Source organism: Hypanus sabinus, chromosome 8 (genome assembly GCF_030144855.1).
Source record: "Hypanus sabinus isolate sHypSab1 chromosome 8, sHypSab1.hap1, whole genome shotgun sequence".
Taxonomy (NCBI): domain Eukaryota; kingdom Metazoa; phylum Chordata; class Chondrichthyes; order Myliobatiformes; family Dasyatidae; genus Hypanus; species Hypanus sabinus.
In genome coordinates, this window is record NC_082713.1 from 57136328 (window position 1) to 57157538 (window position 21211).

Genomic DNA, 21211 nt, shown 5'->3' on the forward strand with positions numbered 1-21211 from the left:
ATGCCCAACTCCTCCTTTCGTAGCCATGCTTCAAATCCTCCATGATAAATTCTTCTCAAAGGAAAATAGTTCTAATTGTTACCAATCAAAGGTATTATGCTAGGGTTATCTTTTTTAAGAGTTTTTCCTGGCTGTGTCTATGGCCCAGTTATCTTAACCATTTCATCGTCTATCATCAGAGAATGTTTGCTGACAAATTCAACTTCAAGTGCTCCAATATTGAAACACTTCATACTTGTACGAAGTGAGAAAATAACAATGTGCAAGGATAGGATGATAGCAATCAAATAATATTCATGACCTGGCCAAGCCTGACAGTAATCAGCTCTGCTGAAATAGTAATTTCTTTTCTTGTGCATTTTTCCTTTGTGCTTCTTGTCAGTTTTAATATCCTTTGCAGAAAGTAGAGACGCTGCTGCGCTTTCTTGGCTTTGGAGCTGGTGTTGAGGGACCAGGTGAGATTCTCTGCCAGGTGAACACCAAGGAGTTTGGTGCTCTTAACGATCTCAATGGAGGAGCCATCAGTGTTCAGCAGGGAGTGGTCCGTGCTCTCCTGAAGTCAACAACTATTTCTTTTGTTTTGTTCACATTCAAGTGCAGGTTGTTGGCTCTGCACCAGTCTAGTATTTATTATTTATTAACTAGTAGTTAATAAATGAAGGAAAATGGCATCAAGTTCAAAGTAAAATTGATTTTCAGAGTACATACATGTCACCACATACAACCCTGAGATTCTTTTTCTGTGGGCATACTTAGCAAATCTATAGAACAGTAACTAAACAGGATCTAAAAACTGTAAATATCAGGAACTGTAAACAAACTGTGCAAATCCTGGTAATAAATTAATGGCAACAAATAACAAGCCTGAAATAACAAGATAAAAGAGCTCTTAAATGAGTGTAGTTATCCCCTTTTGTTCGAGGGCCTAATGGTTAAGGGGACAGTAACTGATCTTGCACTTGGGGATGCCATTCTTAAGGCATCTGTCCCTTCTACCTGACAGCAGCAGCAAGAAAAAAGCACGGCTTGGGCGGTGAGGATCTTTGATGATGGATGCTGCTTTGTGCTTAATGGTTGGGAGGGTTTTCTTCCCTGATGTAGTGGGCTGAATCCACTACCTTACATAGGCATTGAAAGACTTACAGAAATTCTAGCAAATTTAAATTTCAGTGGCCTGGAATAACTATTCAAATCAAATTTGTGAGGCTATTTGAATAGAGTCACAACAAAAAGTGATAGATTGAGAGAATAGACCAATTTAAAGTGTGGCAATTTGAATCCAGTGCACAGAATAAAGACTCAAGAAAGACAACCATTACTTTAATAGATCAGGAATAAGAAAGAGGCAAACGTAACAATGCTTCACTACTTCTAAACTCTAAAAGATTTATGAATTTATTCATAGAAATTGCTAATGACTTTTTCAGCAAGGCAAGTGGGATGTTGGTCTTTAGTTCAAATGGTTTAGAATGAAACATTAATAAAGTGAATAGTATAACAGATTTTTTTTGAATAATCAGTGAAATTTGGTGGGCTAGGCTCAGGAAAACTAATACCTCCATTCTTGGAATTTAGAATAAGGAGGCATAATGTTTACATTAGAATTAATTCACTATTAGTGAGGCTAGAAAATACAATCTCATCTACAAGGAGCATTAAAAGGTGTGGAATTTTCACCCAGGAAGGCTCAATATTATGAATTGAAAATTACAATTGATTTTTTTTGTGTTAGTAAGGCTACCATGGCAAATAGAATTAAGATACAGATCAACTCAATGAGTTGTATTGTAGATTTAAGACTTCAATTGCTTATTCTGGTTTCTGTTATACTGAAGAATCTGCTTGATTTCAGCTCCCTATTTAATTATGTCTGGACCAGTCAATCTACCAAAAATTCATAAAATTCAATTTTTGCCTTCCAGGGCTCTCATACATCATTCCAATGCTATTAAGATTAACTAAGTGAAATTATTAAATTAGAGGCAATTTGGTTTTCTTGATGATCCATTCATGGAGCTGGGTTTTGAAAGGTGCAAATTAGTTATATTTGAGATGCACTTAAAGATTATCTACAAGGATGATAGGTTTAAATTCCATGAACATTGGTGAAAATCTTCTATATTTTATTCCCTTCTGTAATCTATTTTCTGTTTATAATAGTGGCAATAATAGCAGAAACTGTGGGAATAAAGGAGGTTTTAGAGAAGCATGGAATCAGCGTTGAAACTGTATCAGAAGTCTTACCGATCCGTGTACAGCCAGCTCGTATTCTTTCTCAGATTTATACAAGACTAGGTGAGAGAATCTGTTCCTTTATTTGCATTGTTTATGGAAATTGTCAATTTTGCTCTGAGATTTGTAAAGTCAGTGTCGTAGAGTAATAGAACACTACAGAATCAGGCTCTTCGACCCATATAGTCTGTGCCAAACCATTAATCTGCCTATTTCCATTGACCTGCACCTGGAATATAGCCTTCCGTATCCTCTCACCCATGTGCTTACTCAAATTTCTCTTAAATGCTGAAATTGACCCCACAACCACCACTTGTACTGGCAGCTCATTTTGCAAACTCACCACCCTCTGAGTGAAGAAATTCCCCTTAAACACTTCACCTTTCATCCTTAACCCATGACCTCCAGCTGTAGTCTCATTGAACTGCAGTGGAAAAAGCCTACTTGCATTTACCCTTTATAATTTTGTATACCTCTATCAAATCTCCCTTCAATCTTCTACATTCCAGGAAATAAAGTCCTAACCTTTTACACCTTTTCTTATAACTCAGGCCCTCAAGTCGTCCTGGCAACATCCTTTAAAATTTTCCCTGCTCGCTTTTAATCTTATGTATATCTTTCCTGTAGGTGGGTTACCAAAACTGCACATGATACTCCAAATTAGGCCTCACCAATGTCTTACATAATTTCAAAGTAACATCCCAAATCCTTTACTCAATACATTGATTTGTGAAGACCAATATGTTAAAAGCTTTCTTGCGATCCTATTTCCCTATGATGCCATTTTCAAGAATTCTGGATCTGTATTCCCAGATCCCTCTGTGCTACCATATTCCTCAGTGCCCTGCTGCTTACCATGTAAGATCTACCCTTATTGGTCCTTCCAAATGCAACAGCTCACACATTATCAGCATTGAATTCCATCTGCCATTTTTCAGCTGATTTTTCCAGCTGGTCCAAATCCCTCTGCAAGCCTCAAGATTGGTTAGACACAATTTACCACACACAATACCATGTTGACCATCCCTAATCAGTCACTGTCTATCCAAATACTTATATATCTGCCTGTACATCCTTTCCGCTTCTTTCTGGACAATAGACCCAACTAGTTCCCCTCCACCATCACTCTCCTCCATCTGGCGGAACTGGTCCTTGCTCTCAGTGATTACTCTTTCAGCTCCTCCCACATCCTTCAAACCTAAGGTGTAGCCATGGACACTTGCATGGGTCCCAGCTGTGCCTGCCATTTTGTTGGCTATATGGAACAGTCCATGTTCCAAGCTTACACTGCCATTGCTCTCCAACTCTTCCTACGCTGCATCGATGACTGCATTGGTGCTGTTTCTTATATCTATGCTAAATCGACTTCATCAACTTTGTCTCCAACTTCCACCCTGCCTCCAAATTTGCCTGGTCCATTTCCTGCAGGAATCTCATTTGTTCCTGTGTACTTACACCTGCTATGCACCTCCTTCTTTTCTTTAATTAGGGCCTCAATATCACTCAAAAACCAAGGTTCCATAAACTTGTTATCCTTGTCTTTGATTCTCATAGGAATGTACAAACTCTGTACTCTCAAAATTTCACTTTTGAAGGCCTCCCATTTATGAAGTACACCTTTGCCAGCAAACTACCTATCCACACTTGCCAAATCCCTTCCAATTTATAATCTCAACCCAAAGACCAAACTTATCCTTTTCCATAATTACCTTGAAAGTACAGGTAATCCCTGGGTTATGAATGAGCTCTGTTCTTAAGTCCGTCTTTAAGTTGGATTTGTACGTAAGTTGGAACAAGTACATCTGGTATTATTTAGCGTCAGTTCGTCAAACGTTTGTCTTAGTATATAGCATATATTTTACCTTTCTATGCATATAAAACACTTAAGAAACATATGTATTCCAACAATTAAACCACAGCGTTGCTTAGTAATAATTGTAGCTTTCATCGGGCCAGGGCCTTTCACGTGCTCCATTATTCTCACTTTATCCTTTAAAATTGTTCTGGTCATTGACTGACTGTAGCTTAACGATTTTCCAATGACCGATGACGTTTCACCTCTTTCCAAACACTTTATTATTTCCACTTTATTTTCAATCGCGATCGCTTCCTGTCAACGGATTGGAAACACTGCGGGTGGTGGGTCCCGGGCTCCACCGGGTCCTAAGGACCACCGCACTGAATTCCCCAGGTGGCAGTGTTTCTGTTTTACAAGATCGAGTTGCGAGCTCGACATCAACCTAGCACGGATGGAGAGCGCACTCGGAAGCGGTCTGTCACTGGATCGAACTCGGGAACCTCCGTTCTCGAGCCTGGCGCTGATCTCACTGCGCCACCAGCCAGCCGGAAAAGGGGGCCCGGGCAGGATCTGGGTGAATCTTGCTAAGAAGAATTTAAGCCAAATGCAAAGTTACACACTCAACACAGTGTCAACGGCAACGGCTTAAAATGGTGGATGGCATCGTGATCCGACTTAAAATGGTGGACGGCGTTATCCTTCCTCGGTTCGTAAGTACAAGTTGTTTGCAAGTCGGACGTTCAGAACTCGGGGACTACCTGTAACGGCATTATCGAGGAAATCTGCAGATGCTGGAAATTCAAGCAACATACTCAACTAGAGAGCATGCAATACTAAATCATCTATTAGGGAATGAAACGGGCAGGTGTCAGAAGTTTATGTAGGGGAACACTTTAAATCTAGTGATCGTAATGCCGTTACACACACAAAACGCTGGTGGAACGCAGCAGGCCAGGCAGCATCTGTAGGGAGAAGCGCTGTCGACGTTTCAGGCTGAGACCCTTCATCAGGACTAACTGAAAGGAAAGATAATCAGAGATTTGAAAGTAGGAGGGGGAGGGGAAAATGTGAAATGATAGGAGAAGACTGGAGGGGGTGGGGTGAAGCTGAGAGCCAGAAAGGTGATTGGCAAACGGGATACAGAGCTGGAGAAGGGAAAGGATCATGGGACGGGAGGCCTAAGGAGAAAAGAAGGGGGAGGGGAGCATCAGAGGGAGATGGAGAACAGGCAAGGTGATGGGCAGAGAGAGAAAGCAAAAAAAAGCCGGGGGGGGGGGAACAAAAAAAACCCAAAAACAAATATCAGGGATGGAATCTCCCAGTGGCAACACATTTTAATTCTACGTCCCATTCCCATTCTGATATGTCTATCCATGGCCTCCTCTACTGTCAAGATGAAGCCACACTCAGGTTGGAGGAACAACACCTTATATACCGGCTGGGTAGCCTCCAACCTGATAGCATGAACATTGATTTCTCAGTTAATGCCCCTCCTCCCCTTCATACCCCATCCCTGATATATTTAGCTTTTTTTTGGGTTTTTTTTGGTTTTTTTTCCCCCTCCCTTTATTTTCTCTCTCTGCCCATCACTCTGCCTGTTCTCCATCTCCCTCTGGTGCTCCCCTCCCCCTTCCTTTCTCCCTAGGCCTCCCATCCCATGATCCTTTCCCTTCTCTAGCTCTGTATCCCTTTTGCCAATCACCTTTCTGGCTCTCAACTTCACCCCACCCCCTCGGATCTTCTCCTATCATTTCGCATTTTCCCCTCCCTCTCCTATTTTCAAATTTCTTATTATCTTTCCTTTCAGTTAGTCCTGACGAAGGGTCTCGGCCCAAAACGTCGACAGTGCTTCTCCCTATAGATGCTGCCTGGCCTGCTGCGTTCCACCAGCATTTTGTGTGTGTAACGGCATTATGATCACTAGATTTAAAGTGTTCCCCTGCATAAACTTCTGACACCTGCTTTGTTCATTCCCTAATAGATGATTTAGTACTGCATGCTCTCTAACTGGGACTTCTATGTTCTATGTACTGATTAAGGAAATGTTCACAGACTTTTTCCCATCCAGCCCTTTTACAATATGGGAGTCAATATATCAAAAGTTACAATCACCTACAATCAGAACCTTGTGTTTCTTGCAACAGTCTGCAATCTCTCTACAAATTTCCTCCTCTAAGTCCTGTGGATTGTTGGATGGTCTATAATATAATCCCATTAACATGGTCATACCTTTCTTATTCCTCAGTTCTATCCATAAAACCTCACTAGATGAGCTCTCCAGTCTGTCCTCACTGAGCACTGCCATGACATTTTCATTAGCTAGTAATGCCACCTTCACCCTTTAACCACTCCCCCTCTGTTACATCTATAATAATGGAACTCCGGAACATTGAATTGCCAGTCCTGCCCCTCCTGCAGCCAAGCTCACTAATGGCAATAATGTCACATTTCCACGTGTAGATCCATGCCTTAAGATCATTTGTCTTTCCTACAATATTCTTTGCATTGAAATATGTGCAGCTCTCCCTCCGCCTTTAATCTCACCCACTCTATCACATCTATAACAACGGAATTCCGGAACATTGAGCTGTCAGTCCTGCCTCTCCTGCAAGCAAGTCTCACTAGTGGCTATGATGTCATAAATCCATGTGCAGATCCATGCCTTAAGATCATCCATCTTTCCTACAATACTCCTTGCATTGAAGTATATGCAGCTCAGAACATTAGTCCTGCCATGCTCAACCTTTTGATTCCTGCCCTTGTATTAGACTTACAACAAATTTCTCCATAACCACTCCACCATCTGTTCTGGCACTCTGGTTCCTGTCCCCCTGCAACTATAAACCTTTCCCCACCCCACTACCTCTAGTGCAGTACTAGTAAACCTTCCTACTAGGATATTAGTCCCACTCCATTTCAGGTCCAGTCTGTCCTTGACTACAGGTCCCATCTTCCCTGGAAGAGACCCAATGATCCAAAATTAACTTTGGTTACTGAATGGTACTGATTTTCAGTGAAGCATTAGCTGCACTAAGTGAACTCGTAACTTAATTCTGAAGAAGGGACATGACCGTTTCAGATGCCTGATGTTCAACAATATATCAGTAAAGAAAGTGTAACAGACGATTTGCCTCCTGAATTAGCAATCTTTATTTCATTTAGCGATAAAGCACAGAACATGCCTTTCCAGCCCTTTGAGCCAGGTTTCTCAGCAACCGACAAATTTAACCCTAGGACAATTTACAATGACCACTTAACCTCCAAACCAGTGGGAGGAAACTGAAGCACCCAGAGGAAATCAACCAGCATATGGGAAAGAATGTACAAAGTTTCTTACAGAGAGTGCCATAATTGAACTCTAACTCTGAGCTGTAATAGCATTGTGCTAACCTAGGTGCTCCTTATTGGAGTAATACCCCAAAATATCCCCGGTAAAAGGAATCACACTGGCCTCCTGCACTGTGGTGAATTCCTATCACATGTGTCCGATGTTGGTATATAAGCAGTACAAAAAGGGAACAAGACCTATCCATTAGATAGATGTGTTGCAACTACATAAAAGATTGAAATCCCTTGCCATGCAGTAGAAAAATAAATGCAGCTATTTCTGGAAAAATACTTTGGGGTATTCCTCCAACCCACAAAGACAATCAAACAAGATTAAGCTTTTCTCACCAAAGTTATGAACTGTATCTGAATAGTTAGTCCGGTAATCTCTCCAGCTGTCCTCCCTGTGTTTTCTCCAGTGCATTTTTTTTTTGTGCTTGCACCAAAACTGCACACAACATAACAGGTTTGAGAGTTACTGACTTTAGTCTTTAAAATGCAGCTGACATGTAGATCTAATTTTGTTGACAGGTTGCAGTAAAAGAATGGGATTGAGTGGTCGGCCTTATCGACACATGGGTATTCTTGGTACTTCAAAGTTGTATATTATACGGGATGAGATCTTTGCTTTTACTCCTCAGGTAAATTAGATGCACCTTATTTTCAATTCCATTTGAGAAGTTTTATTTGTTCTCTAATGAAAGTATCTTCTTTTAGATTTGTTGCACATCTATTCATAGTGCGGAGACTTTTCAGCATTTCCCTATAAGATCATGGATTTATGTGGACATAGTTGCAAAAGTAAATTTCGTCCTGCAAGATTGTTCATCCATTGCATGTTTTCATACTAATTTCTGACTTACCTTTATATATTTTGCCTATGAACTTTAACACCTGAGTAACAAAAATCTATCAATTCCAGAAAATTAACCTTGCCATTTGCAGAAGTGTTTCAAACTACAACAACCCTTAGTGTAAACAAGTGTTTTCTAAATCTGCACTGAAATGCCCATCTCTAACTATAAGGCTATGTTTCCTTCTCTTATAATCCTCAACTAATGAAAATGTTTCATCGGTCTATCTGATTGTCCCTCCTTACTGCTTGTAATGATCAAATTGCTCCTTAGAAACTTTACTTTTCAATTTCAAATAATAAAATGTATTCATAATAAAAATATATATGCAAAATAAACAGTGTGAAACTTTAACATTCATGGTCATTACATTCCGTAGTGTTAACTTATCATTCTTTTAAAAATCACCACCATAAACACTCATGCAGTCCCATTGGGTTTTACTCCTTTTGCACTTGCAGGGAATAAAACTTTAGATTGTGTAATCTTGAACTGTGCCATTCAGGTACCAATCTCATAATTTAATGCCACACTAAGTCCAGTATCAGTGTCATTCTCAATTTGTTGAGCTATGAACCTTTCAGAGAAGTCTTCTTGGGGCTTTAAATAGCACAACTTTGAACTCTTTTGAATAACTACAAACTGGCCTCTGTTGAAGTACATTTGCCACAGTTTATACTTATTTACTTAAAGAATCCTAGCTCCTTGCACTATATTAAACAATGACAAAAATTTCAAAGTAGTTCAAAGGCATCTTAAAAGTACTTTATATGTGTAAATCTTCGTATGCTAATTTGCAAGTGCTGTTTTTTTGTTCAAAGGTCAAAGTATATTTATTATTAAGTATGTATACATTATACAACCTTGAGATCCGTCTCCTTGCAGGCAAGTAGGAGACAAAACAAAGAAACCCAAAAACAAGCCCCATTTATATGAAAAAAAAACTGTCTAACACCCAATGTACAGAGAATATAAAAACCACATCATGCCCATTAAGAAACTAAAAGAATAAAATAAGGACTATAGGACAGTTGAACTACCTAATCCAGGCAGCATCCTGGTAAATCTCTCGAGCTTTTCCAAATCCTCAACATCCTTCCTATAAATGAAACAACCAGAACTCCATATGTGGCATAACTATAGTTTTATAAAGCTGCAACATAACGTCCTGACCTCTGAACTCAATGCCTCAACTAATAAAGGCAAGCATGCCATATGCCTTCTTAACTGCCCTAACAAACTGTGTAGCCATTTTCGGGGATCTATGATCTTAGAGCCCATTATCCTTCTGTTCATCAACACTGTTCAGGTTCTTGTCTCTTCACATTTGACCTCCTAAGACTAGATTAAACTCATTTACCATTTCTCAGCCCACTTCACATTTGCCTGGTTTAATCTCTGTCAACCATTTCTTCACCCATATCTACAATTGATTTTTATCCTGTTATATCTTTTGCCAGTATTCTACACTAACCACGATACCCCCAATCTTCACATCATCTACAAATTTATGAACCCACTCATCTACATTTCCATCCGGGTCGTTTAGATAAATAACAACAAGCAGGGGTCCCAGTACAGATCCCTAAAGAACACCACTAATGACAGGCTTCCAGCTAGAAATCCCTTTGAGGTGTTGAGACCTAGCGAGAACAGATTCCCCACCAGAACACTGAGCACTGGCATTCCCCAGGGCAATGCACTCAGCCTGCTGCTGTTCACTCTGCTGACGCATGACTGTGTCACAGGATCCAGCTCAAACCATGGCATTAAGTTTGTGGATGACACAACAGTGGTTGGCCTCATCAGCAATGATAATGAGTCAGAGTACAGAGAGGAAGTGGAGCAGCTGGTGGATTGATGTAGGAAGAACAACTTAAATCTGGATGTGGAGAAGACCAAGGAAATCATTGTGGACTTCAGGAAGGTGCAACTGAACCATCCTACTCTGCAAATACATGGCTCTTCTGTAGAGAGAGTTAAGTGCATGAAGTTCCTGGGAGTTCGCATCATGGATGATCTTACCTGGTCCCTTAATATCACCGCAAACACGAGAAGATCTGCAGATGCTGGGAATTCAAGCAACACATGCAAAATGCTGGTGGAACGCAATAAGCCAGTCAGCACCTATAGGAAGAAGTACAGTCGACGTTTCGGGCCAAGACCCTTCGTCAGGACTAACTGAAAGAAGAGATAGTAAGAGATTTGAAAGTAGGAGGGGGAGGGGAAATCCTAAATGATAAGAGAAGACAGGAGGGGAAGGGATGAAGCTAAGAGCTGGGAAGTTGATTGGCAAATGGGGTACAAGTCTGGAGAAGGGGGAGTATCATAGGACAGAAGGCTTTGGAAGAAAGAAAGGGGGAGGGAGCACCAGAGGAAGATGAAGAGCAGGCAAGGAGTTATTGTGAGAGGGAAGGAGAGAAAAAAAATTAAAAATTAAGGATGGGTTAAGAAGGAGAAGAGGGGCATTAACGGAAGTTAGAGAAATCAATGTTCATGCCATCATGTTGGAGGCTACCCAGATGGAATATAGGGTGTTGATCCTCCAACCAGTGTGGTTTCATCTTGACAGTAGAGGAGGCCATGGATTGACGTATCAGAATAGGAATGGGATGTGGAATTAAAATGTGTGGCCACTGGGAGATCCTGCTTCCCTCTGGTAGACAGAGTGTAGGTGTTAAACGTAAAGGTCTCCCAGTCTTAATATCACCTCCCTGTACAAGAAGGCAAAGCAGTGCCTCCACTTCCTATGGAGATTGAGACAAGCAAGGCTCCCTCCATCTTAACTGAATTTTATAGGATCATCATTGAGAGTGTCCAGTATAGGAGCAGTCAAGCATTGGACTAGAAGTCCCTACAAAGGAATGTGAGAACAGCTGAGAGAATCAAAGGGGTCTCCCTACCATCCATCAGGTACATTTATCAGGAGCGCTGCATACACAGAGTCCTTAGTATTATTAAGGGACCCACTTGTTCATCCAGCATCTTCATTGACTTTTGGCCATCAGGTAGGAGACCTGATGCATAAAAACAAGAACAGTCAGGATGGGCACCAATTTCTTCCTTCAAGCCATTAGGCTTCTGAACTCCCTGCTTCATCACGTTTGAAGTGTCACTGGTTAATCTGTTCTGTATCTTACAATACTTAATTCATGCACTTTACTTTGTTTATTTATGTATAATTCATCTATAGATTTTATCCTAACTTTCATAAATTATTTTGTGTTATGCGTACTATGCAATGATACATATACATGTACTACTGTGTTTTGCACCCTGGTTCGAAGAATCGTTGCCTCATTTGACAGTATGTAAGTATATAGTTAAATGACAAGAACCTTGACTTGACATTGATCACTTTGAATCCAAATGCCTAATTCACCATAGATCCCATGCATCTTCATCTTCTGGATGAGTCTTTCATGAGGAACCTTGTCAAATTGTGTAAAATTGTGCTGCATTATAATAAAAGTAATTGTGTTGCATTGTGTAAGATCCATGTAAGCAACATCCGCAGTGCTACCTTCATCAATCACCCTTTTCATTTAATCAGAATCCGGTTAGTAAGTCACATCTTGCTCTGCACAAAGCCATGCTGGCTCTTGCTAGTTAGGTCACAACTTTCCAAATGCTCATAAATCTTATCCCTAATAATTCTCTCCCACAATTTCCCTACTACAGACATGAGACTCACAGGGTTATAGTTTTCAGATTATCCCTGGTTCTCTTCTTGAATAATGGGCAACACTAGCTACTCGCCAGTCCTCCTGGACCTACCTGTAGTTTAAGAGAACATGAAGATGTTGGTCATGGCCCCATCAATCTCTTCTCTTGTGTCTCCCAGTATCCTGGGGTTAATCCCATCATACTCAGGGGGCTTAACCGCTTTAATGCTCTTTAAGAGACCCAACACTACCTCCTCTTTTACCTCAAAATGCCTAGCATATCAAATTATATGGCTCTATCCATTTAGTTCGGAGTTGAATAAATTGAACATTTGAGGCTGTAACACAAATATATCAATGAGGTGTTAAATACATTGCTGAGGTGTGAGTGCCAATTTATGTCCCTGCCCGTTGCCTCTAGATGTGGTTTCCTTCATTTGCTTTCCAAATTGTTACTTAGGAACGTGAATTTCAAACATAGTTTGTAGTTCTGGTACATCATTAAGTTGGTATGAATCTTTCCCTGATTACTTTTTGAAAATTTGTATAAATAACATAGTCTCCTTTACACTAGTTTAGTTGCCCCTCTAAATATTTCTGTCTCGTTTTTCATGCTTGATACATTCTGCACTGGAATTGCTTAGTGAAAGTTGGGTACTATTTTCCCTTTTGTTCTTTTAATAATTAGCAGTTGCCTAGCAATTTAACAAAATTTGTGTATTTACAGTTTGTTGATCAGCAGCAGTTCTATCTTGCTCTTGATAATCGAATGATTGTCGAAATGCTTCGAACAGAGTTATCATTTTTGTGCCGTTGCTGGAGGAAGACTGGGCGGCCCACTGTAACATTTCCAATTTTACAGTCCATGCTCAGTAAGTCGAGAAAGTAATTCCTGTGGGATTGAAAATGTCTCTAATTCTTTAATAAAGTCTCACAATCATTTAAATTTGTTAATGTTATTAGTTGGCCTGTGTTTGTTCCACAGGTATCTTGTAGGCTCCGGTCTTAATTTTTGAGCCAATTAATGTTTGCTAATGGTTTGACTGTAGAAGCCTTTGAACTAAATTCTGACACTGATAAAATGCATTTCAACTGGAAAGAACTGCAGAACTGGGTCACTGAGCCAAAGCTCCTAATTGGCCATTGGAAAGCAGGGAATCTCTTGTGATTCATGGTTGGCTAAACAAATGATGATTAATTTTCTAAATTAACAAAGTTGTGTTGCTTGTCAATTATATTTTTTATGGAAGGGCATATATTTCTCTCTCCTGATTATTCACATGTGTTCATTATGGAGCATTTTTGTCTTGCATGGAAGAATATCGCAACCGATGAACTATGAATGCACATAGATTAATTGTATTGTAATATCATTTATTCAGTATGTTTTAATTTCTTTTCTGAATTTACTTATGTTTATGTTTTCTTATGCAGGTATCAAATTACACTTACACTTGATTAGCTATGTTAAGTTTTATTTTCTTTTAAGATAGTTGCAGTAGTGAATAAACTAATGGAAAGTAAACTCTGTGGTTCCATAGATTTCCAGTGGAAATAATCATTTAGTAAAAATCACTGATTATAAAAGGGAAGCTAGTTGGAAAAATGAAAAGCATTTCTCATTATTAGTTGGAAATGAGAAGGTTTGACACTTGAATGTAAATTGTGATTGCAATGCCAAAGCAACTATTATCATTTCAATTGGATTCAATATTTATGTTGCAGTTGATAATGGCACCAGTTTGGATCCTTATGTTATGTCAACATTAAGGAAATTACAAGATGGATACTTTGGAGGAGCCAGGTAAGTAATATGTTAACCCATGCACGATTTAAGCCTTGCACATTTTTAGGAAGAGTTGCTGAATAATTATGAAGAACAGAACTGGGACCAATGTAGAAGGAATATAGCCACTAGATAGAAGTAAGACTGAGGTGTTGGGCAGAGACTGCTAGGTAACAGGTGGAAGGGCGATTCCAGCATTTGTCTCCTTTGTTCTGCCCATGGACTTGACCTTAAAAGTAATTAATTTACAATCAGTCCTGTGGGTGAAAGCAATGTTTCATATTAGTTACTATTAACATGAAACAGAAAGAAGTGATTACTGGATATTTCGTGAGTCACTGATAGCTGTAAGGGATGTGAATTTTATTGCAAGTCGTCAAGTGAAGTTTGTCATTTAACTACATATATGTATATATTGTATAGAACCATATAATGTATATAGAAATGAGACAACATTTCTTTGAACCAGGGTGTAAAGCACAGTGGTATACGTAACACAACTGTTTTTCTCCTATCTTTATATGGGCTCTTGATGATCTTTCCTGCTTTAAATTGAAACCAAGTTGTTTTAGCCTATATAGCTCGTAACTTTTGGCCTGAACTTTAAATAACACAAATGTTCCAATTCTTACTGTTCCCAGACAAACAAACAACACATCTTGGTCATCTTGTTGATTCGCTGATTTGTGAAATAGGCACATGATTTTTCATGCAACACACAAAAAATGCTGGTGGAACGCAGCAGGCCAGGCAGCATCTATAGGGAGAGGCGCTGTCGACGTTTCGGGCCGAGACCCTTCATCAGGACTAACTGAGAGGAAAGATAGTAAGAGATTTGAAAGTAGGAGGGGGAGGGGAAAATGCGAAATCAACATTCATTTTCTTTTTCCAAATTCAATCTAGTTAAAGCTTGGGAACAATGCATACACAGTTTCTGACTTGTGCTTTAGTAGCTTCTAAGTACTTTATTTCACCTTTAGAAATGATAAAGTCACTCAAGTGTAAATGGCTGGGTAACTTTGATTAGGAGTTACGATAATAGAAATGCGATGTATTTCTTGTTTGCAGAGTTCATGCAGCCAATTTGTCAACATTGTTGGTAACCTCATGCTGCACACGACTCAGTTTTATGGATGTTGGACCTAATGGTAAGACTTTTGATAACTGATTTGATTCATCCTATTCACTACAAATGATGGAGGACCTGCATGATTTTATGGATTTAGATCTTGGGGTAAGGATGAGGATCTACATGATTCCCATTTTTTATAATCATATAGATATATTCTGATACTGACATCAGATACTTGTGTAACAATATAGTTAGATAATTTTTGCTATATTAAAGTTTTATAAAGGATGTCTGCATAAAGTTCAAAGAATTTTATTCAGGATCCTGAACTCCATTATTTCAAATATATGCAACTTTTACTACCTTGGTCTTATGAATTTGAAGTTCTTTTAAATTAAGTGTGATGAGTGGAAATCTTTATTAGTGGTTTAGGTTTATTTGGACTTTGAAAATTATTTATTCAATTTACTGAATAAACCTTTTATTTCCATAGACATGGAAGGGTGGACAAAATACTTCTTTGCCGTTTTCATGTTCTTGTGTGGTTGATGAACAGTTAAAATCATTAATAAATTGTTTCAAGATTCTTTATTGTCATTCTTCTGTATATAAGTGTAAAAGGAGAGCAAAATAATTGTAATACTGAACCTGATGCAACAAAAACACACCATAAGTAGAAATAACACGATAAATATAAATACATAAGACTAGCTTATATACTTAAACAGATTGTATGTACGTAATATAACACTAGGCACAGGAGTATCTGTACATAAGGTGACTGACAGAAAATGATAAAGTAGTGGTGATGGGGGGGGGGGGTTAATGGCTGGAGGTGTTGATCAATCTGATGGCTTGGGGAAGTAACAGTTTTTATTTTAGTTGTTATTTATGCATTACTTAAGAGTATTTTAAAGATAGACACCAAATTATGACTGCTTAATGCTTGTTTGGCAACAGCAGATGAGACGTTGTCTTCCTGCTCCTTTGCTGCCAGATAATTTGTACTTTCCTAGACTTTCGCACTTGGTTTTCCTTTTTATTCATCCTTTTACGAATGCTTGTTAATTATGATGTCATTTTCTGAGCTGGGTTCTTCTCTCACTAGTGTTTCAATAAGCCATGATTGAGATGGACCTCACAGCCAGCTCAGTCAGCACTTTGCTCCATCACATATTCAGTTATTATTGCTTATTCTTTGATTTTTGGAAATTCTTCACTTAGGGCAGTTCAATGAGGAGTCTGGAGCCAATGGATTTAGGCAAGAAGCAGGGGTTGATGGGGGTAGGGTTATGCCCTCCATCTCCTACTCTGCTAGTTTGGTTTTGTTAATCAACAGCTTCTTGGGCTTAGACTGGCCTATCTTCAATTTTCTAGCAAGTCCACTATATCTACCCAGATCAAAAAGGCTTAAACACATTGGGACTATATTGTTTTGACCAAGACTAACATCAGTTGAGTAAGTCACAGATTTGAATACATGAGCTTAAGAGGAAATTTTGCTCCAGTACTTTGGTACAAATTAACATAATGTCACTCAGCAGTCCCAGTGCAAGAGCTCGGATAATCTACTGGGACTACATATTCTATCATATAATGGCTGGTGAGCACTCTTTGTTGCTTTTACACTGTCACTCATAAAGATTGTGTTTATTAATTACTAAAGAAGAGCAGAACTTTATGAGGATAGAAACAGCACATGGGAAAAATGAGTACAGTTTAAAAAGTCAAGCCGAGTATTTGTTTTAGTAAATGCATAATGGCAGGCCAGGAACAAACTGGTTGTATCGGAAACCTCAGTCTTACAACAGGGCAGGAGCTTTCAAATAATGCATGGGAAGGATGGAATTTTGCGTTGGGATGGGGTAAATAATGTTATTGAAGTAGTGGGCAAAGGTGCAATGAGGCAATGTATGGACATATTGAAACTGTGTCTTGAAGGATATATGGTATTCCATTAAGTAGATAAGATAAAATATCATTTAAGCTTTGTGCCATTTGGGAAACCCTGAAAAGCTGTGATTTAACCAGAGATCCAGCGAGATGAATAATGATAATATATTTGCAGAGAATTGTCTGTTGTGGCTTTGCAAATGTAGTATATTTTTGGGTTACATCTGAGAATTTACGTGTGGATCTAAGTTACTGATATTAAAGATTTAACTATTGAATGTCTATTTTTATAGAAATGCCCTCTTAAAATTATTAGACGTTCTAGCTAGCTTAAAACATTAACGTAAACTTGGCACTTGGATCAAAGGCAGGCATAATGGAGGGAGAGGGTGGATTATTTGAGTGTGACTGATTTGAAGATTAGATTGATGGGAAACATTATTAACATTGTAATGGGGATCAGCTCATAGCTGCCTGCTGTTTTAATTGTAGAAGCAAATGTACATGGTTGCTATATTAATAGCTTAATGGAGTCCAGCAAGCTTAAACTGTGGGATTTCAGCCATGTTCATAAAGAAGAAAACAGTTACAGCAAAAATACTTGAAGAGAAGTTTACATTATACTGAGTGAAAGAATATTACAAGAAGAGCATTTTACATAGTACATATGTCGCAGGTTGTATTAAGAGAAACCATGATTTTAGAATTAAAGCAAAATTTGATTATTGATATTGAACTAAAATTTGACAGTGCTCTGCATTGACAATGGATGCATATACCAGGTATCTAGTGAGATGTTATTGGTCAGTAAAAATAAGAATGTATTTTGTGAAACCTTGAGAAGATGAGGACAATTGGAATGTGTAATTCTCTGTATTGAGCATGGAGGAAAAAAACCTTAAGGTACTTGATGAGTTTTTAAAATTGTAACACAAATGGGGGAAACATATGTTCATGCAAAAGAACTAATTTGTTTAAGTTAACTTGTTGTTGGAAACAGACTATGGCCTTTGTGGTTAGTGTAAGAACCAAAATATTACTGAGCCATTCCATTTTTTTTGTTGTACTCCAATACTTTATTTACTTTGTACCAGACCCGCCACAGTGTTGATATGATGCTATCAGTGACTAAGAAAAGACTGTCATTATGGTTATATTGATCTGTATAAAATGTAGTCTAAGAAAAGCCTCAGAAGTGAGTCATGCAATATGTCACCAACTGTGCCAAAACATGGGATGATTTTGGCAATGGAGTTGTGACAACAGTTAGTGATGTTGCAGGCAATGGTGTTGAGAACTTTAAAACTAATGCATCAGGAGCACCAACCAGAATAGCAAACGACAAATTATTCTCAGAGAGGTGTGAACTGATGGCTGTTTACAGATTGTATTTCTTGCTAAGGAGACTGTTGATACTTGTATACCACATGCTGTTGTTAGTTATTCTGGACTGCGCAGGCATGTGACGGTGGGCAGTGAAGCGGGGAAGATTTAAAAAGGGCAGAAATCCTGAATCGGTTTTCGTTTGGAGAAGGAAGTTGGAGGATCAGAATGGGAATGCGGCGGGAGCCATCTTGAATTTTTCTTATTCTCATCGGAGTTAAGAAAGGCAGGACTGCGCAGGCGTGTGACGGCAGACAGTGAAGCGGGGAAGATTTGAAAAGGACACAGCCTTATACAGCGGGCAATGGAGTGAACCAGGAGCAGAGTGAGGGCTTAAGGGCTTGGGCTTAATGGGCTTAGGTGGAAGTGGGCAAGGCAAGGTAGGCTTAGGTTTCAGTTTTTCCTGTTATTTGAGGAAAGGGGAAGTATGAGTGTGAGGGCAGCTTGTGGTTTTCAGAGTCGGATGTGTGAGGTCCTGGAGTCTCCAAACCTCCTGGAAGTCCATATCTGCACCAGGTGCGCCAAGCTGCAGCTCTTAAGGGACCGTGTTAGGGAACTGGAGCTGCAGCATGATGACCTTCGTCTGGTCAGGGAGAGTGAGGAGTTGTTAGAGAGGAGTTACAGGTAGGTGGTCACACCAGGACCACGGGAGGCAGACAGGTGGGTCACGGATGGGAGGGGGAAGGGGAAGAGGCAGGTACTAGAGAGTACCCCTGTGGCTGTACCCCTTGACAATAAGTACTCCTGTTTGAGTATTGTTGGGGGGGGACAGCCTACCTGGGGGAAGCAACAGTGGCCGTGCATCTGGCACAGAGTCCGGCCCTGTAGCTCAGAAGGGTAGGGAAAGGAAGAGGAAGGCAGTAGTATTAGGGGACTCGATAGTTAAGGGGTCAGATAGGTGATTCTGTGGATGCGATCAGGAGACCCGGATGGTAGTTTGCCCCCCTGGTGCCAGGGTTCGGGATGTTTCTGATCGCGTCCAAGATATCCTGAAGTGGGCGGGTGAGGAGCCAGAGGTCGTGGTACCTATAGGTACCAATGACATAGGTAGGAAAAGTGAAGAGGTCCTGAAAGGAGAGTATAGTGAGTTGAGAAGAAGGACCACAAAGGTAGTAATCTCGGGATTACTACCTGTGCCACGCGACAGTGAGAGTAGGAGTGAAATGAGGTGGAGGATAAATGCGTGGCTGAGGGATTGGAACAGGGGGCAGGGATTCAAGTTTCTGGATCATTGGGACATCTTTTGGGGCAGGTGTGACCTGTACAAAAAGGGCGAGTTACACTTGAATCCTAGGGGGACCAATATCCTGGCGGGGAGATTTGCTAAGGCTACTGGGGAGACTTTAAACTAGAATGGTTGGGGGGTGGGAATCAATTTGAAGAGTCTAGGGGAGAGGAGGTCAGTTCACAAATAGAGAAAGCTAGTAGACAGTGTGTGAGGGAGGATACGCAGGTAATAGAGAAGGGGAGCCCTCAGACCGAAGATGTAGGGAAGAAGGAAGAAAAAGATAATAAAGTTGATTGCATTCGTTAGGGATAAACAGAGAGGAAGAGGTGGAAAGTTTCTTAAATGCGTCTATTTTAATGCTAGGAGCATTGTAAGAAAGGTGGATGAGCTTAGAGCATGGATTGATACCTGGAAATATGATGTTGTAGCTATTAGTGAAACATGGTTGCAGGAGGGGTGTGATTGGCAACTAAATATTCCTGGACTTTGTTGCTTCAGGTGTGATAGAATCGGGGGGGGGGGGGGGTGGCAAGAGGAGGAGGTGTTGCATTGCTTGTCCGAGAAGATAGTACATTAGTGCTTTAGCAGGATAGATTAGAGGGCTCATCTAAGGAGACTATTTGGGTGGAATTGAGGAATGGGAAAGGTGTAGTAACACTTATAGGGGTGTATGATAGACCACCTAATGGGGAGTGAGAATTGGAGGAGCAAATTTGTAAGGAGATTGCAGATATTTGTAGTAAGCACAAGGTTATGATTGTGGGAGATTTTAATTTTCCACACATAGACTGGGGAGCCCATTCTGTAAAAGGGCTGGATGGTTTGGAGTTTGTAAAATGTATGCAGGGTAGATTTTTGCAGCAATACATAGAGGTACCAACTAGATTAGGGGCAGTGTTGGATCTCCTGTTAGGGAATGAGATAGGTCAGGTGATGGAGGTATGTGTTGGGGAGCACTTCTGGTCCAGTGATCACAATACCATTAGTTTCACTATAATTATGGAGAAGGATTGGACTGGACCCAGGGTTGAGATTTTTGATTGGAGAAAGGCTAACTTTGAGGAGATGCGAAAGGACTTAGAAGGAGTGGATTGGGACAATTTGTTTTATGGGAAGGATGTAATAGAGAAATGGAGCTCATTTAAAGGTGAAATTTTGAGGGTACAGAATCTTTATGTTCTTGTTAGGTTGAAAGGAAATGTTAAAAGTTTGAGAGTGCCATGGTTTTCAAGGGATATTGGAAACGGTTCGGAAAAAGAGGGAGATCTATAATAAACAAAGGCAGAATGGAGTAAATGAGGTACTTGAGGAATATAAAGAATGTAAAAAGAATCTTAAGAAAGAAATTAGTAAAGCTAAAAGAAGATACGAAGTTGCTTTGGCAAGTAAGGTGAAAATAAATTCAAAAGGTTTCTACAGTTATATTAATAGCAAAAGGATAGTGAGGGATAAAATTGGTCCCTTAGAGAATCAGAGTGGACAGCTATGTGTGGAGCTGAAAGAGATGGGGGAGATCTTGAACAATTTCTTTTCTCCGGTATTCACTAAGGAGAAGGATATTGAATTGTGTAAGGTAAGGGAAACAAGTAGGGAAGTTATGGAAACTATGACAATTAAAGAGGAGGAAGTACTGGTGCTTTTAAGGAATATAAAACTGGATAAATCTCCAGATCCTGACAGGATATTCTCTAGAACCTTGAGGGAAGTTGGTGTAGAAACAGCAGGGTCTCTGACAGAAATATTTCAAATGTCATTAGAAACAGGGATGGTGCCGGAGGATTGGCGTATTGCTCATGTGGTTCCATTGTTTAAACAGGTTTCTAAGAGTAAGCCTAGCAATTATAGGCCTGTCAGTTTGGCGTCAGTGGTGGGTAAATTAATGGAAAGTATTCTTAGAGATGGTATATATAATTATCTGGAAAGACGGGGTCTGATTAGGAACAGTCAACATGGATTTGTACATGGAAGGTCAT

General features: G+C 39.8%; 1 protein-coding gene across 3 annotated transcripts in view; it reads left to right on the forward strand.

Moving 5' to 3' along the window:
* phka1a (phosphorylase kinase, alpha 1a (muscle)) overlaps nucleotides 1–21211 on the forward strand; it is a 127580-nt gene that overhangs the window by 49789 nt on the left and 56580 nt on the right. For all 3 annotated transcript variants that reach the window (XM_059977275.1, XM_059977277.1, XM_059977276.1), the window contains exons 14-18: nucleotides 2161–2295; nucleotides 7889–7998; nucleotides 12604–12748; nucleotides 13602–13680; nucleotides 14731–14810. In XM_059977275.1, the coding sequence (XP_059833258.1) occupies nucleotides 2161–2295; nucleotides 7889–7998; nucleotides 12604–12748; nucleotides 13602–13680; nucleotides 14731–14810 (549 nt within the window). The remainder of the gene's footprint in view (nucleotides 1–2160; nucleotides 2296–7888; nucleotides 7999–12603; nucleotides 12749–13601; nucleotides 13681–14730; nucleotides 14811–21211) is intronic.